We start from the raw sequence: 19,843 nt of genomic DNA, 5'->3' as shown, positions 1-19,843 counted from the left end.
TTGTGCTCACATCAGAGTAACTCACTTCTCCTTCATGTTTTGTTTGGTGTGCCTTTTTGCTGCCAATTAATAACTTGTGTAGTTATTGTAATGCTAGACAATTATGTTTCATTTGTATTAATTTGTTTTTGTGATTATGGTTTTATTTTTAAAAGATATTTTAATTATTTAATTTAAATATCTTTGTTTTGGATCTTGTACAAAAAAAATTATTATTTTCTAGTCCTCAAGGTTATGAAAACTGTTATAATTCTTATATCTATAAATTTTATATTTAATCTTTGTTGTTAGTTGTCAAATCAATTTTAAATAATTTTTAAAAATTGTTAAAACATTAAAACTTTTTGCTGTTTGAAATTTAAAATAATTAAGATATTTGTCATATGCTCCCACAAGTAAATCCCCACGAGCTATGGTCTATCTATTTTCATCCACACTGTTTCCTTTAAGAATTTCACAAGCAAATATACAATATAATTTAACTGATAATTCTATTACAATGTTATCTTGGAACCTTTCCACCTTTCTACACCATACTTTAATATATATATATATATATATATATATATATATATATATATATATATATATATATATATATATATAAACTTGTATTAGTAACCTTTTAACTTCAATTCTTAAATATTTATAACTTATATAAAATAGGCCACCAAATACATGAATAGAAATTTGTGGCAGCATTGTCAAGAGCAATACTTCAACATGTTTCTTCGATGTCGAACATCCTTCCTTCCACTTTTATTGATAGACCTACACTAAAAATACTCAAAAAAAATGTATTGTTTTTACCAGTCCTTAAGTGTTAAGAACACCATATAACTGAAACCATCTTTAGGATTATCTTAATTAACATTTTGTTATATATATATATATATATATATAATCATTGACCTGGTTCCTCTCACAAATAAAATTGGTCTTTTATTCCTTTAATTTTCAATTGTTAATCTGTTAATATAACACACAGTATACATTGGTACGTAGATTAAATTATTTATTATGTCAATAAAATAATTTGCAAAGAAAAAGAAATGAGCAAAAAAACAAAACTAAAATAAACCTGACATAATTGATGGCATTGAAATTACTAAACACGGTACATTAATAATTGGTAGCAAAATGACACACCAAACACAACATAAAAAAGAGAACTATAGGTTGCTCTTAATTAAGCAACAAGACAAAGAGATCATGATACAATAAAGCTAAAAAAAAGGTACAAATGAAAAAAAAAAAACATAAACAGCAACCAAAGAAAGAGGAAAGAGTTATTGAGCAGGTATTGACTTCTAACGCTTGTATAGTTCCCAGATAGAGCAAAGTGTTTGAACAAAAGAGAGAACAAGAAGAATTACAGCAGAGGTAGCAGCGGTTTGCCAATAATTACGTTTCAAACTTGACCTCAATTTACGAAAGGGATTTCTAAGGAAAGCATTCAAGTCTTCGCAGAGACGAAAGTAATGGCAACTAAAATTTATCTGCAGTAAATTTTTACAAAGACCATTAATCATTTTAGCCGCAGAATCGCTGTCTCCTAAAAAGTTCACCAGTATTCCCTTTCGAAGCAGTAGATCCACGTCATGGCTTGTGTTTACTAGAACGTCCAGAACTACAATATAATCAGTAATATAGGACTCATAAGGATAATGACACTGCTCTAAAGCTATCATGTTGCGAAACACAAGTTCAGAAGCATCATGTACAAGCAATTGCGGGATTTCAAGAACCGATTTTGTAAATTTCAAATCCAGTAAACATTTACTTTCGGTTACCTTAAACCTTACTCCTGCTTCTGACAACTGAGTAGCACTGGGAAGATGTTTCAGAAATTCGTCGCTCCTTGAAAGCTCTTGTTCTCCTCTCCAAGGATGTTTAAAGTGAAAGACTCGTATCAGATCAGTGAAGTGTTTTATCTCGTTATTGTTGACAAAAGTCAACTCGGATATATTGAAACGGCCAAAAAACCTATACGTAAGCTCGATGAACGAAGGGATGTTACAATTACGACCATATGTAGAATCATAGCTGGCCGAATAGAGATTGTCAAGGACATAAAAGGGAAGTTGATTTTCAAGTAACAACAAATCATATAGCATCATATTGGTTAGCCATGGTGCTGAAAGAGAATTGATGTCATCACTTAACACATTGTCATCATAATATTTTCTCCAAAAGAGTTCAAGTATAAAACCGCAATCCACAAAGATTATCTCTAGCAGTTTCTTCTTGTCGGAGACAAGTGTACCTGAGTAACAACTGCGAATTTTGGGCTCCTCACGTTCAATGTAGCTGATCCAGCTTTCCGATGTCGTATGGGTTCGATCAAGAAATGACTTGCAATACATTCTTTTGTGACTTTCCATATCCCGAAGGCGATCGATGGTGTCATGGTGAAAAGGGCCAATAGAAACAACCTGTGGGGTGTAAGCATCTTCGTTGAGTTTGCGAATATTTAAGGGTACTCTGTAGATGCAACACTCATCAGTTATGAGAGACTTTCCTTTCTCCAACAACTTTTTAATATCGATCTCTACATCATCCTTGCTCATCTTTTTCCAGTAATTTCTGAAACCAGAAACCAAAATGGGGAAGGAATTAAAATGATGACATTAAGAAATAATGTAGCAGTGGGGAATTATGATATATATTACCTGATTGACGACGTCCTTATTCGTATGAAATCTCAATTATTACAAAGAAAGTTATGTGGGATGAATGTGCAGTGTTTGGGGTTTGTTAAATAGAGGAGTGAAGTTCACCCATACCTGCCGAGTTATTAGTAAACCACGCATTCATAATAGTTTTAATATGGAAAATGGTATGTTTGACAACCAACATAATTTCAAGAAGACCATTGCGTGTTTTTGAAGCATTATAAAAATGGTGAGTCCATCATACTTCTCTTGTGTGTTGATGATATGTTGATGGTAGGAAAAGACAAAATTAAAATAGTTGCTCTAAGAAAGGTATTGAGCAAGTCTTTTGCCATGAAAGACCTGAGTGCACTAAAGAAGATATTTGGAATGAAAATCTCCAGAGATCGTTCTAGAAGAATGTTATGGGTATCTCAAGAAAATTACATTGAGAAAATTCTCAAAAGGTTCAACATGCACAATGTCAAATCTGCTCGTGTTCCATTTGCTGGACATTTCAAACTTAGCAAGTCGCAATGTCCAAAGAATGAAGAAGAAAAAGAAGAAATGAGCAAGGTACCCTACTCTTCTGCCGTGGGTAGCCTTATGTATGCAATGGTTTGTACAAGGCCAGATATTGGCTATGTTGTAGGAGTTGTGAGCAGATTCCTGTCAAATTCAGCAAAGGAGCATTGGGAAGCTGTTAAGTGGATATTAAGGTATCTAAGAGGATCTGTCAAAAGAAGCTTGTGTTTTGGCAATGGAGACCTAAAGTTAATCAGATATTCAGACTCAGACATGGCTGGAGATGTCGATTCAAGGAAGTCAACATCAGGTTATCTCATTACTTTTGCAGGGGGAGCTGTTTCTTGGCAGTCAAAGCTACAAAAATGTGTGACATTGTCTACTACTGAAGCAGAGTATGTTGCGGTGACTGAAGCCTCTAAAGAGATGCTATGGATGAAGAATTTCCTAAGTGAATTAGGACATAATCAAGACGATTATGTGGTGAATTATGATAATCAAAGTATCATCCATCTAACCAAGAACCCCATGTTTCATTCACGCTCGAAGCATATCGACGTGCGGTATCACTGGATACGAGAAGCGCTGGATGAGAAAAAATTGAAGATAGAGAAAATCCATACAGACTTGAATTGGTCTGACATGATGACTAAGTCAATACCAACCAAGAAGGTTGAAGACTGTTGCCAAGGTGCTGGTATATTGGTACCTTCTAACTAAGTCAGAAAGATAAAAAGGTCCATTTAATGCTTATGGGGGAGATTTGTTGAATAAACAAATAAATGGACCCACCACTTGCTGAACAAAGTGAGAAATAATGCACCAAAAGATAGTGCACCGAAAGTTGGAGAAAATGTCTCCCATTTCTCCTTTTTTTACGGAACATGAGTGCACCTCACCAACCATGTTCCTTGTTTTTTCTTCTTTACTCTACTATAAAATGGAGGTCATCAATGGAGAAGATACACCAACAAAAAGAAGAAGAGAAACCTACCGTGAAGAAAAGAGAGCTACGGTGAAGGAGAGAAATAGAGAGTATTTTTTGTGTGAGAGAAATACCGATCGAGAGGTGTAGATATAGTGCAATAGAAGATAATATGAGTGTGAAAGTGAGAGTTTTGTATACCATACGAGAGGGTGAGATTTACTGTGAGATCCTCAGAGAGAGTGAGAGAAACACTGTAATCCTACTTTTATAGTGGAAATATTTTTCTTGACTAGGTCTCGTGATTTTTCCCGAGAGGGTTTTCCACGTTAAAATTTCCGGTATTATTTTTCTTACGCATACACTTCTATTTCTACGCTTTCGCACAGTGTCTATTTTTGGAGTTCACATAGAGAACAAATACCGTTGTTTCTCAACACGGTATGCATATGTCTAGTAAAGATTGGGCACAAGATATATAAGAATTTGTGGTATATAAGATTAAGATTTTACAGGGAGGAAAGATGAAGAGAAACGGTTAGAAAGCTGCTGGAATTACGAATGCATGCATACCAGTGCTTTTGTCAATCATACTCATACTGAAGGTGTATCAGATATTGTTCTGTGATAAAAGAAACCCTTAGCTCACAAGAAATGAGTATTAATTATTCTGATTCTCTCAAGAAAAGCATCAAGCAAGAGATAAAACTTTCGTGACAAAGACTCAAAATTTAATCGAAAGAAAGGAATCGTGTAATTCTGCATATTTCTCCACTCAGATTATTCCATCTTTGTTCATCACATTTCAACGACATTACGCATTTCTCTGGTTTTCTTTTTCTATCATCCACGTTTGGTTTTTGCGCTCTACTTTACTTTAAATTGTTTAGTTTATTTGGGAGAAATGGACTAATTAACCAAACTAAATTACCAATTAATTTAACCAATTTGATTGGGGATTCTAATAAATATATCTAACAATGATCTTTTACAATAATTTCTTTAATAATTTTTGTGGCTATCAGGTTCTTACATTACTTTTACTTTTAAGAGATTCGTATTATCTTTTGTTCTAAAAGTAAAAAAAAAAAAGAAGAAGCAAAACACTTGGCCTTTTCTATTTTTTATTTTCACTTACTTGCCTTTCAATAAATTATAATTATATATTCTGTAACACCCTTTTTATTTTACAACATAGATATACTAACGTTAAATTTTAGTAGAAGTTCTAAAATCTTCAGTTTTTCTTTAATGATATAATAATTTAACCTCAACATTATAATTTTCTAAAGAAAAAATATTATTTTAATTAGGCTTAATTATTTTTTATTTTTTTCTAATTTTGACTGAAAAGTTACAAATTTGTTTTTATTTTTTTATTAGGTTCTAATTTTTGAAAAATTAATTCAATTAAATAATTTTCGTTAATAATATACCAACAATCAACAATGTTACATGTCAGTTTAGAGTCTTTTATTATTTTAATTTTAATTATTTTTTAATATTTTTTATCTAAACATTTTTTATTATGTGTCAAGTATGTTGCATATCATGTAACATAGTAATGTTGCATTTCACTGTCACATGTAATGTTATGTGTTAATATTATCATTAAATATTATTATTTTGTATTTAATTTAATATGTATATATATGTTCTTTTATTTAATTTAATTTTAATTTTTTTAAATAAAATAATATTTTTTTTCTTTAAATTAAAATAAAATTTATTATTTATATAAATATTATATTGACATTTTTATTAATGGTAGGAGAAGAAAATGTTAAAAAAAATGAATTGGGTTGTAGTGGTAAGGGTCGGTTGCTTGGTAAAAAAACAAAAATGGGAGCGTGTAGGAATAAAAGAAATTGGCCTAATAAAATAAAATCAAGGTGTAAAAAAAGGGATGGTGTGGGAATGAAAATGGACTTGAACTCAACAAAAAAATCTAATTTAATATTTTTATTAATTGAATTTTTTAATTAAAAAATTTTAAAAATTAATTAATTAATTTTTTTAATATTCTTTTTAAATTTGAGGAAACTTTGTTTTACCCCTTTTAGTTAAAGGTCTACTTTTGAAATTTTTTATAAATAATTTTTTGCTTCGTACCAAATTGGATGTTAAGAGAATAACAAATGCAAAATTTCGAGCTACAGTGAATGCATACACAATAAAATGAGCATATAAAACTTATTTTAGCAAAGTGAACTGAAAAATCTTATACCATACTCTTCTAATTCTCTTAACAATAGAGATGATAGAGTAAAACATTCGGGTCGGACACGAACAGTGCCTATCCACAATCTGACTTGATAAAAAAATTTCACCCGCTATCCGACCTGCTATTCGCACTGATACTTGCTTAAAAAATATTTGTAGATATTTAAAAACTCGCAGATATCCATGAATATCCGTTGTTATCCGCAAATATTTAAAAATATATATTTTATAAATTATTAAAATAAAATTAAAATAAAATTACATAAAATATATAAAATATAATATAAATTTAATTTTAATTTTAATTAAATTTAATCTTATAAAATATAAATTAATGTTAATTTTAATTAAATGTAACTTAATAATATAAATTAAATTTTTATTTTTATTTTTTTCAGATATAGAATATACGCAAGTACAAATAGTATAATATCCGCATTCGACCCATTTATTAATGGATATTAAAATACCTAAGATTGCAGGTAATAAATATCAGCAGGTACCAACTATCCGGATTTTATCTGCGTACCCATAATTTTTTGCCATCCTAATAATAATAGACAAGAGAATTGTTAGGTGTATATTTAATTATATATAAACTTTAAATATTATGATATTTATTAAAAACTATTTTTTGTTTTATTCATGTAATATTAATACTTTTAATTTTTATATTACTATCTATTGCGTTATAAATTGGAGTTGACAATTATTCCCACTATAAAATTGTTTACAAGGTCAACATATTGTACACTGAATTAGTCACTAGTATTTCGACAAAAGAAATATTTAAATTTTGTTATTTAACTATTGAAATATTTTGGTCACTAAACATTTTTATTGTTTATCATAGAAGCTATTTTATTTAAACTAAAAATCTCACATCTTAGCAACCGAAAACTATATAATATTATTATACAATTCACATCCTGAACAAATTAACAACGGAAATTATTTTTCAATTTAATAAAATTTGTCCCATTTTCAACCGAAGAATTGGCTGCTGTATATTTTTATTTCAACCACTCAATTAACAAACGAAAAATTTGTCAAATTAATGAGCATAATTACGAACATGTTTTGATCATTAAATTGGTCTTCAATGTTTGGATATGACTAATTTTTTAATAACCGATCAACAATAAAAATTTAATAATCATTTAAAGATGGAATTAAAAGTTAATCAATAATTACTTTAAAATTAAAGTTTTTTTTCACATTTAACAATGGAATTAAAGTTTCTTTTGTCAATAAATTGCATATAAGACTAGTGTAAAAACAACGTATAACGTTACAAAAATAGCCAACGTAAATAAATTATTAGTGACATTTTTGTAAATAAATGCAATTATTAGAGGTAGTTTAGGATTGTAATTCAACATCAATTTGTTATATTGGGTAAATTTTGCGAGAGAATGTTTGGCGTGAAGGTGAAAATATATTTATGTATAGAATCAGACGTCAAAAGGATATAAAACGTCGAATGCCCCAGCGTTAGACGTTAAAATGCCAGTGAATTCAATAAAAATTTGAGTGGAAGATTGAAAATTCATTCAGTTTATGTTAGCGTGTGATACCCTCTTCTTTGCTCAAATTTTTCTGGAACAAAGTTTGACTACCATCACATGTAATTTTTGTTTCATTTGTTACAAATGAATGTTAATTAATTACTTTTGTTTTGACCGATTATTTTCGTGTTCTTGTCTTTCACAGGTGCATTCTATTTTCTCTTTCAGTGGTGACAACCCTTTATTTCGACGAATCCACATTTCCTAAGAGCAATACTTTGTCTACTAACTGTTTTGATTTAATACATTGTGATATTTGGGGTCCTATTTCTACTCCTTCTGTTCATGGGCACAAATATTTTCTTACCATAGTTGATGACCATAGTAGGCACACTTGGGCCTTTCTAATGAATAACAAAGGTCAGACCAGAGATCTTTTGCAGGCTTTTATCATGAAAATCAAGACTCAATTTAACAAAACAATTAAAATTATTAGGACTGATAATGGACCTGAATTTAATTGCCTTGCTACTTATAATTCTAATGGAATTGAGCATCAAAGAAGTTGTGTTGAAACTCCACAACAGAATTCTGTTGTTGAAAGAAAACACCAACACATATTGAATGTTACTCGTAGCTTAATCTTTCAATCAAATATCCCTCACACCTATTGGTCTTATGCTTTATCTCATGCTGTCTTTTTAATAAATAGATTGCCTTCTCCTGTTATCAATGACAAAACACCTTTTGAACTCTTGTATAATGATTCACCCACCTATCTTGATCTAAAGGTGTTTGGATGCCTTTGTTTTGCATCTACTTTAGAAAACAATAGGAGCAAGCTTGATCCGAGAGCTAGGAAAGGAATATTCCTAGGATACAAGAGTGGAATGAAAGGGTATATAGTTCTTGATATCAATAGTAGAGAGATAATCATAAGCAGAAATGTTGTTTTCTATGAAAACGTATTCCCATATAGGGATAAACAGAAAGGGAAAGATAGTGGTAATTGTGGTGAAGAAAATATGTTTTTCCTTGATAATATTTATTCCAGGAATGAGAAAGAATCTGCAGAGGATGAAAGAGAGAACCAGAATCCTGATCAAAGTAATTCAAATGGTAGAAACTCGACAGAAAGCAATACTTCCACTAATGAAGACACAAATCCCACAGAACAGCAGCAAGAAAATGTTCACAGAAGATCTAGCAGAGTTAGAAAAACTCCAGAATACTTGAAGAATTATATTCAAGAAGGAGATGAATCTCCATCTACATACTTGACTGTCAAAAATGGTTTGAGTACTCCTTACCCAATAACAAATGTTTTATCTTACAAAAATCTATCTGACAAGCACTTAAGATATACTCTTGCTATAACTAATAACAAAGAACCAAGTTCTTATGAACAAGCCAAGAACAACCCAGAATGGATCAATGCTATGCAAAAGGAAATTCAAGCTCTACAAGCAAATAAAACCTGGTTCATGACTCAACTTCCTCCGGGAAAGAGATCTATTGGATGTAAGTGGGTCTATAAGATCAAACACAAAGCTGATGGTAGTGTTGAAAGATACAAGGCTCGGTTGGTAGCCAAAGGGTATACCCAACAAGAGGGTATAGATTTTCTAGACATATTTTCCCCTGTTGCTAAACTTACTTCTGTTAGAATGCTTCTTGCTCTTGCAGCTTCTAAGAATTGGTTTCTACATCAACTTGATGTAGACAATGCCTTTCTCCATGGAGACTTGAATGAAGATGTATATATGGATCCTCCGCCAGGCTTAAATGTTGATAATAAAGGTTAAGTTTGTAAGTTAACTAAGTCCTTATATGGCTTGAAACAAGCCAGTAGACAATGGTTTGATAAACTTTCCTCATTTCTTATTTCTTCTGGATACAATCAGTCTAAATCAGATCACTCTTTATTTGTCAAAAGAACTAACACAGACTTCACAGCTTTACTTGTCTATGTTGATGATGTTGTCTTAGCAGGAAATTCAATGAAAGAAATCAGTTTGGTAAAAACCCTTTTACACAACCAATTTCACATTAAGGACCTGGGAGAACTTAAGTATTTTCTTGGTTTTGAAGTTGCTAGGTCTAGAAAAGGAATACACGTTTGCCAAAGAAAATATGCACTTGATATTCTTGAGGAAACAGGGATGCTTGGAAGCAAACCCAGTTCTACACCATATTTGAGCAACAACAACTCATTATACAAGACAGAGGATTACATGGATAATCCTAGTGATTATCGGAGACTAATAGGAAAACTTTTCTACCTTACTAACACTAGACCTGATATATGTTTTACAGTTAACCTGTTGAGTCAGTTTATGCAGGAACCAACCAAGCATCATTATCAGGCTTTGCAACATATACTTAGATATGTTAAGTCAAGTCCATCTGAAGGACTTTTCTTTGCTTCTGATTCGGAGATACAGATAAAGGGATTCAGCGACTCTGACTGGGCCACCTGCCCTAATACAAGGAGATCAACCACAGGTTATTGCGTTTTCCTAGGAAAATCTCTCGTCTCTTGGAGATCAGAGAAGCAGAGTACGGTTTCGAGATCATCTACAGAGGCGGAATACAGGGCTCTTGCTGCTACAGTTTGTGAGATGCAATGGTTGCATTATCTCCTTCAAGACCTCGAAGTCACACCGGTTGCTACAGCTATCTTATACTGTGACAACAACTCTGCGAGACACATAGCTCAAAACCAAAGTTTTCATGAGCGCACCAAGCATATAGAGTTGGATTGTCACGTTGTCCGTGAGAAGATACAAGCTAAATTTCTACATTTACTACCTATTCGGTCAGAAGAACAGCTTGCTGATGTCTTCACAAAATTCCCTCATCGCACTCGATTTAAGTCGATTATTCCCAAGCTTGGAATGGTGAACATCCACCATCCAGCTTGAGGGGAGGATATTAAATTGTGTTTGTTATTTCCGTTGAGTCTTTTATTGTTCTGTTAGTGGTTACTGTTCATTTGAACAGTAATTTTGCTTCTAGGGTGTTCTATTTTTGGGGTTTTCTGTTTTGGTGTTACCGGAACCCTATATAAGGGCTTCCAGTATCAGAAACAAAAGATGTAGAAGAAATCAAGAAAATAACAACAGCAATTTTACTTTTCTCTCAAATATAGATTACATACCTTTACCGTGCATCTTCTTTTCTTCCGATATCCTTCTCATCTGCCACCCATGGCCATCTCACCGGAATACTTTCCATCACTATCGAACTGACCGGAACGGACATCCAAGTGTCTTTGTCGCGCATCGTCCTTGCAGAGCACACGGGATTTGAAGCTTTCAACGTTCTCAGCCACTTTCTGATTCTAAAGATATTTTGCAAAGGAGAGACTTAAGTCTCGATACTGGGCCACAGGTTTAGGCCTTCTGTTGGGCCACTGTTTTCTTTACTAGACTTGAAATTTTCAGGAGGAGTTCTTCAAATGCCGCAGTTGACAGTGGAAGATCGTACTGAGGTTTTGTTTCGAAATATGGTGGCTTTGGAGCAGTGTAACTATCCTCTAGACTCCTACATTACAGACTATGTTTGTCTTTTTGACTTCCTTATAAACAGCAGCAGAGATGTGGATACACTTGTCCAACAGGAAGTACTGGTGAACTGGACAGGAGACACTGATACTGTGGTCAATCTGTTCAATAGTCTTAGCAAAAATATTACACAGTCAAACATGAATTCAAATTACCTTACTGTCAGCCAAAAATTGAATGTTTTTTATCGTAATATCTTTAATAAGATGAAATCCACTCTGAGACGTGATTATTGCAACAGTCCTTGGCAAACTGCTGCTACCATTGCTGCAATTGTTCTCCTTGTTCTCTCCGTGATTCAAACAGTTTGTTCTATCATCGGTGTACTCCCGAAAGAATAGATTTATGCCTGATCAATTCAGTTATTTTTACATGTTACATGCTAATTGTTGTGAGTTTTTTTTTTAATCAGTTCAATTTCGGTGTTTCAATGGTTTCCTCACTTGGAGTGTTGTAATTGATTATTCTTATGATGCTAAGCGTAAAGCTTGGTGATGCTCTCAAAGAATATTATGCAGAACATGATCTAATCTAATGTAATGAGTCTCGCTGGGACTGCAGAGATCTGAAATAAAGATAATGTCTTGAAAAGAGATTGTTCTATCTGCATGATATATTTTTTTTCAATTTATTATATTAATTTCTATTATTATACGAATAAAGAACATTGTCATATAAAATTTTCGTTTAAAATTAATGTTTTCCTTTTACTTACAGTATGGCATCGACATTTTCTCTTACAGGTCATACTGATAATATTATTCTTTAAATTTTAGTTCACAATAAAAGATTAATTTGATATTTAAACTTGATACTTTATTATTAATGCTCCCACCCTTCTAGAATTTTAAAATTTATATAGCATCTTTTAAATTGTGTCAACCATTGATAAAAGTAGATAACATTTTTATGGTTTATCAATTAATTCGTCTTATTTTAATTATGTATAACTACGATGGAAATATTATTTTCCGCAATAAAGATCACTAAAATAAATTACAAATTACAATAAGCTGCCAGTTGGATAGTATCACAGTTCACATTACGGGATAATATTCACGCTTTGAGCACTTTTATTGCTTGTCCGTTTTTGGTGTTTGCGCTCTACTTTACTTTAAATTGTTTAGTTTATTTGGGAGAAATGGACTAATTAACCAAACTAAACTACCAATTAATTTAACCAATTTGATTGGGGATTCTAATAAATATATCTAACAATGATCTTTTACACTAATTTCTTTAATAATTTTTGTGGGTATCACGTTCTTACATTACTTTTACTTTTAAGATATTCGTATTATCTTTTGTTCTAAAAGTAAAAAAAAAAACAAGAAGCAAAACACTTCGCCTTTTCTATTTTTTATTTTCACTTACGTGCCTTTCCATAAATTAAACTTATATATTCTGTAACACCCTTTTTATTTTATAATATAGATATACTAACGTTAAATTTTAGTAGAAGTTCTAAAATCTTCAGTTTTTCTTTAATGATATAATAATTTAACCTCAACATTATAATTTTCTTAAGAAAAAAATATTATTTTAATTAGGCTTAATTATTTTTAATTTTTTTCTAATTTTTACTGAAAAGTTACAAATTTGTTTTTCTTTTATTAGGTTCTAATTTTTAAAAAATTAATTCAATTAAATAATTTTCGTTAATAATATACCAACAATCAACAATGTTACATGTCAGTTTAGAGTCTTTTATTTATTTTAATTTTAATTATTTTTTAATATTTTTTATCTAAACTTTTTTTATTATGTGTCAAGTATGTTGCATATCATGTAACATAGTAATGTTACATTTCACTGTCACATGTAATGTTATGTGTTAATATTATCATTAAATATTATTATTTTGTATTTAATTTAATATGTATATATATATATATATGTTCTTTTATTTAATTTAATTTTAATTTTTTAAATAAAATAATATTTTTTTCTTTAAATTAAAATAAAATTTATTATTTATATAAATATTATATTGATATTTTTATTAATGGTAGGAGGAGAAAATGTTAAAAAAAATGAATTGGGTTGTAGTGGTAAGAGTGGGTTGCTTGGTAAAAAAAACAAAAATGGGAGCGTGTAGGAATAAAAGAAATTGGCCTAATAAAATAAAATCAAGGTGTAAAAAAAGGGATGGTGTGGGAATGAAAATGGACTTGAACTCAACAAAAAAATCTAATTTAATATTTTTATTAATTGATTTTTTTAATTAAAAAAATTAATTAATTAATTTTTTAATATTCTTTTAAATTTGAGGAAACTTTGTTTTACCCTTTTAGTTAAAGGTCTATTTTTGAAATTTTTTATAAATAATTTTTACTTCGGACCAAATTGGATGTTAAGAGAATAACAAATGCAAAATTACGAGCTAGAGTGAATGCATACACAATAAAATGAGCATATAAAACTTATTTTAGCAAAGTGAACTGAAAAATCTTATACCATACTCTTCTAATTCTCTTAACAATAGAGATGATAGAGTAGACCATTCGGATCGGACACAGACAATGTCTATCCATAATCTGACCTGATAAAAAAACTTCATCCGCTATCCGACCTGTTATTTGCACAGATATTTGCTTAAAAGATATTCGTAGGTATTTAAAAACTCACGGATACCTGTTGATACCCGTAAATATTTAAAAATATATATTTTATAAATTATTAAAATAAAATTTAAATAAAATTACAAAAAATCTATAAAATATAATATAAATTAAATTTTAATTTTAATTAAATTTAACCTTATAAAATATAAATTAATATTAATTTTAATTAAATTTAACTTAATAAAATATAAATTAAATTTTTTTTTGAGGTATCAAATATACGCGGATACAAATAATATAATATCTGCATTTTACCCATTTATTAACGGGTATTAAAATACCTACTAAACAAGTAATAAATATCAGCAGGTACCAACTATCTATCGCGGATTTTATCCGCATAATTTTTTGCTATCCTAATAATGATAAACAAGAGAATTGTTAGGTGTATATTTAATTATATGAAAACTTTAAATATTGTGATATTTATTTAAAACTATTTTTAGTTTTATTCATGTAATATTAATACTTTTAATTTTTATATTACTATCTACTGCATTATAAATTGGAGTTGACAATTATTCCCACTATAAAATTGTTTACAAGGTCAACATATTGTACACTGAATTAGTCACTAGTATTTCGACAAAAGAAATATTTAAATTTGTTATTTAACTATTGAAATATTTTGGTCACTAAACATTTTTATTGTTTATCATAGAAGCTATTTTATTTAAACTAAAAATCTCACATCTTAGCAACCGAAAACTATATAATATTATTATACAATTCACATCCTGAACAAATTAACAACCGAAATTATTTTTCAATTTAATAAAATTTGTCCCATTTTCAACCGAAGAATTGGCTGCTGTATATTTTTATTTCAACCACTCAATTAACAAACGAAAAATTTGTCAAATTAATGAGCATAATTACGAACATGTTTTGATCATTAAATTGGTCTTCAATGTTTGGATATGACTAATTTTTTAATAACCGATCGACAATAAAAATTTAATAATCATTTAAAGATGGAATTAAAAGTTAATCAATAATTACTTTAAAATTAAAGTTTTTTTTCACATTTAACAATGGAATTAAAGTTTCTTTTGTCAATAAATTGCATATAGGACTGGTGTAAAAACAACCTATAACGTTACAAAAATAATCAACGTAATAAATGATTAGTGACATTTTTATAAATAAATACAATTATTAGAGGTAGTTTAGGATTGTAATTTGACGTCAATTTGCTATATTGGGTAAAATTTGCGAAAATGTTTGGTGTGAAGGTGAAAATGTATTTATGTATAGAATTAGACGTCAAAAGGATATAAATTTGAGTGGAAGATTGAAAATTCATTCAATTTATGTTAGGACGCGATACCCTCTTCTTTGCTCAAATTTGTCTGGAACAAAGTTTGACGACCATCACATATAATTTTTGTTTCATTTGTTACAAATGAATGTTAATTAATTACTTTTGTTTTGACCGATTATTTTCGTGTTTTTGTTGGTGTGTTTTCTCTTTCAATGGTGGCAACCCTTTATTTCGACGAATCCACATTTTGAAGATTAGTTTTCGTTTTCGTTTTAAAGAACTTATTTGTTGAACTTGTTTTTTGTTTTTTGTTGAACTTGTTTTTTGATGTTTGGTTGAATCTGTTTGTTTTTGTTGTTTGATTGAACTTGTTTGTTATTTTGTTATTATTGTTTGTTGTTGATACACTACACATTCATAGTTCATGTTTTATAAAATACCAAAAACTGAAATTTGTTGTTTTTCTACTAGTAGAGATATGAAAAAGAATCATAATTAATTTAAAAAAATAAAAATATTGATAAAATTTGAAGTTAATTTGTTTCACTGTGAGCGTCAAATTGTTCTATGTTTAAATGTAGATTTAACTAATGATATTTTAACAAATTGTTAAACACGCAAGTAATATTCATTGGGAAGATATCATTATTTTTATGTAAATCCCAGTAACATCACACTGTGTCATAAATGCAGTAAAATTGTAGCTAAATGTCTGTTTTTAGCAAAAAAAAATTTGTAATTCAAACCATATTTAACCAATAATATAGCAATCTTGAATTCGGTAATAAAGTGGAAAATAATATAATCATCTGAGCCAGCTAACTAACGCAATCAACACCTTATTAAAAGCCATCACATGTATATGTAACATTTTGACATAAGCTATGATATCTGCTTTATGTATTATTATATACTGTGCTCATTCGAACACGATAACTACTTATTTGTCCTACTCTAGCATGGCAATAAAGAAAAGCACAACAAAATTTTGGTTAAATACTATCACACTTGCAGTTTTCAGCGCTCATAACAAGTATGCATGAAGATGGACAGATGTAAACGGTCACAAATATGTTTTTTTTTTGGCATATGATAGCTTGCATTGAATTTAGACTTTTGGAACTTAAACTAGACCTATTCATAACTAATTACATATACTAAGAGATAACAAAAACAAACAATAAAATAAAATTAATAAACTTATATGAACGTTAAAGAGAAGAGCCATGCTAAAATAGCACATTCAGAAGAAAATGCATACCTAAGATGTCTTGCTATACATATGCAAAAGATTATAACTATAGAGCAATAACTGTCGATATAAGATAACTTTTATTGGAACTTATAAGTGTTATAATTGTCCAAATTATAACACTTATAAGTGATTTGTACACCGTATTACCTATTTTTATTGAGATGATTATGATTTTTGTTAGTAAACTCTCGTTTAAATTAGATATTTTTGGACTGCATATATGAACATTTTTTTTTTCTACGATAAAATCATTCAATTTTTATTTTTAAAAATATTTAATTTTATGTTCTAAAAATTTAATTTTAATTTTCATAATTTTTGTATGTAAGTTCTGATGAATTATATTTTTAAATAAAAAGGGAGGTGAGAGACATTTAAATAAAAATATAAAAAAATAGTGTCATTTATTAAAATATACAAAAAGTAAATAAATATACGATTAAAATAATGTAAACTCATTTTATTAAAAAGAGACACATGTTTATTTTTAGATTAGAAAGAATAAAAATATAATTTAGATAATATATATTGCAAAAATGGAAAATCATAAGTTTTTACATTATGTTTAAATTCAGAAAAAGTCCAACTGTACATACAATAATTTCAGCTTTGATAATAAAAAAATCTATTAATAATCTCTCATCGTAACGATGATCCTTGAGCATTGTAGAACTAGTTGCTTATATAATTCATTACGTGGAAACTACGTTAAACAGAATATGTCTCCTTACACCAACCAGCTTTAATATTTATTTCCATTTTCTTTGGCAATAAAATAAAAAAATATAATTAAAATATTAATATAATGAGTTTTCTACAGGTTATAGTTTTCGAGGAGATACTAAAATACTAAAATATGATCTCACTTTCTTTGTAATCGAACACACGTTATGTCTATTTCTTGGTCTATTTGTATCAAAGAGGGTGGGAATTGTCTGTGCATAGGGTGAGAAACAGAGTTCGATTATTTAGATAAGTAGAATGATGAACATGGATGATGTTGTGATCCATGTTCAAGGAATGTTGGAGAGAGCAAACCCACCCGTAACTGAAGAGTGCTGCATCTACAGAGTACCCTTACTTATTCGCCAACTCAACGAAGAAGCTTACACCCCAAAGGTTATTTCCATAGGCCCTTATCACCGTAAACCAGAACATGGAATATTGGGAATAAAGTTGGTTACTGTCATAAAGACAGTAACCCCTTTCTGTTTTCTGTTAGTTAGTTTAAATGTTTGTTAGGTTTTACTGTTTTCCTATGTTTTTCATGGTTGTTCAGACAAGAGCTCTATAAATAGAGCTCTCCCCTTTTTCCTCCGTTAACACTAAGAAATATTACATTACATTCAATCTGTATCAGAACTTCTTAAGATTTCAGATAATGAGAAAATGCTAGGTTTTTCTTACCTGTTTTGGCACGCTCTCCATCTTTGCCTTCTTCACCGTCGTCAACCGCTGCCTCCGGAACCACCACCTTGAACGGACAGCACCCGAGGTTGAAGGAGCTTCCAGAACGCTCCGTTCTCTCTCTTCCTGTGCGCATATCACGCAACTCTGCTTGCGTGGCTTTTCTTTTCTGTATTAAGCCTTCTCGGGTGCAATTCCAAATGGGCTGGGCCGCACAACTGATTGCACAGTGCTGGGCCAACTTCAATATGGTATCAGAGCAGGTCTAGTACCTGCTCTGCTGCCTTGCACCTCTGATTCTATTCTTGGTATCTTCTTGGGCTGTTTCGGTTTTTTTTATGGAAGACCCCACCAACCCATCCAGCCCCTATTATCTGCATCCAGGTGAGAACCCGGGTCTCACCCTCATTACACAGACTTTGAACGAGAGTAATTACTCTTCATGGAGCAGAAGTATGAGGAGAGCCTTGCTCTCCAAGAATAAAACCAAGTTTGTTGATGGGTCCATAAAGAAACCCCAGCAAACTGATGCACTGTTTGATGCATGGGAAAGATGTAATGTGATGATCTTATCTTGGATAACAAAGACTCTCTCTCCACAGATTGCTGAAAGTGTCATATATGTTGAAGAGGCCAAGGAATTATGGGATGAACTGAGAGAAAGATTCTCCAAAGGAGATTATTTCAAGATTTCTGACTTGTTACAGGATATACACTCTATCAAACAGGGAGAAAGGGGAGTGAGCCAATACTTTACTGATCTGAAAATCCTATGGGAAGAGTTGGAATTTCTAAGACCCATTCCTAGTTGCACATGTAAAGTTCCCTGTAGTTGTGATCTTTCAAGAATCTCCTTAAAATACAGGGAGATGGAGCATGTAATATGTTTCTTGAAAGGGTTAAACGACTCTTATAGTACAGTCAAGACACAGATCCTTTTAATGGATCCTCTACCCAATATCAATCGGGTTTTCTCTCTCATTATGCAGCAGGAGAGACAAGAGAAACACAGCTCTCCCGAAGTCAAAATTCTGGCAAATACAACTGATAAGAACAGCCAATGGAAGGGCCAGGGAAGAGGATCTGGTTTTCGTGGCAGAGGAAGGGGCAGAAATCCCAATTATGGGAAACAATGCTCCTTTTGTAACAAGATGAACCACACTATAGATGAATGCTATTCTAAGCATGGATACCCTCCTTGGTACAAGAAGGGTGACAATAACCAAGACAAGAGGACTGACTGGGGGTCTGCAAATGCATGCCAGACCAGCACTGAACCTGAAGGAGTTCAGAGCACACAACAAACAAACAGTGGTAATATTCTTCCCCCCTTCACTGCTGAACAAGTCCAAAAACTACTCAGGATGATGGACAAAATGGATGAACCTCCTCACAAAGTTAATCAAGTTCAGAGAAGTGACACTCAACATAAACAAGGTACACTTTCCTGGATTATAGACACTGGTGCCACAGATCATGTGACACATGATAGAACGAACTTTGTCTCTTTTCATAAAATTAAACCTATTTCAGTAAAACTGCCAAACAATGCTATTTTAACTGCTGAATATGCTGGAACTGTACAATTTTCCAAGGATCTTATTATTTTTAATGTTCTCTATATACCTGAATTTTGCTTCAATTTAATTTCTGTTCAAAGTCTCATTAGAGACTTAGATTGCAGTCTGACTTTTTACTCTAAGACCTGCCAGATAAAGGAGAATCATACATTGAAGATGATTGGATGTGCTAACTCTTGGAAGGGCCTCTATTATCTACAAGCTTTCCCTAAATCTGATCAAAGATATACTGTTAAGACTGCTTTCTCGTTTAAGAATCTTGATGTAAACTTGTGGCACTATAGATTAGGCCACCCTGGAAACAGGGTTATG

General features: G+C 30.9%; 1 protein-coding gene across 5 annotated transcripts; it reads right to left on the bottom strand.

The window, feature by feature from the left end:
* Positions 1 to 1,071: 1,071 nt before the first annotated feature.
* On the bottom strand, positions 1,072 to 18,078 carry LOC108331159 (UPF0481 protein At3g47200). 5 transcript variants are annotated; one of them, XM_052877247.1, is made up of 3 exons: positions 2,673 to 2,897; positions 1,794 to 2,586; positions 1,479 to 1,615 (listed from the first exon to the last, which is right to left on the bottom strand). In XM_052877247.1, the coding sequence occupies exons 2-3, from the start codon at positions 2,568 to 2,570 to the stop codon at positions 1,613 to 1,615; spliced, it is 780 nt and encodes a 259-aa protein (XP_052733207.1). In that variant the 5' UTR covers positions 2,571 to 2,586; positions 2,673 to 2,897; the 3' UTR covers positions 1,479 to 1,612. The 5 variants fall into 5 exon arrangements, with proteins under 5 accessions (XP_052733206.1, XP_052733205.1, XP_017421290.1 ...); XM_017565802.2 differs by having other exon boundaries at positions 1,493 to 1,630; positions 2,673 to 2,896; XM_052877246.1 differs by lacking the exon at positions 2,673 to 2,897 and adding an exon at positions 17,952 to 18,078 and having other exon boundaries at positions 1,072 to 2,586.
* Positions 18,079 to 19,843: the final 1,765 nt, after the last annotated feature.

The sequence above is a fragment of the Vigna angularis genome, chromosome 4, assembly GCF_016808095.1.
Source record: "Vigna angularis cultivar LongXiaoDou No.4 chromosome 4, ASM1680809v1, whole genome shotgun sequence".
Classification (NCBI taxonomy): domain Eukaryota; kingdom Viridiplantae; phylum Streptophyta; class Magnoliopsida; order Fabales; family Fabaceae; genus Vigna; species Vigna angularis.
The sequence above is the reverse complement of the archived record's forward strand: the minus strand, read 5'-3'. Positions and strand labels throughout refer to the sequence as shown.

What these genes read in the sequence shown, in the direction of transcription:
- LOC108331159 (XM_052877246.1), bottom strand. Translation starts at nt 2,570, where the DNA reads ATGAGCAAGGATGATGTAGAGATCGATATTAAAAAGTTGTTGGAGAAA.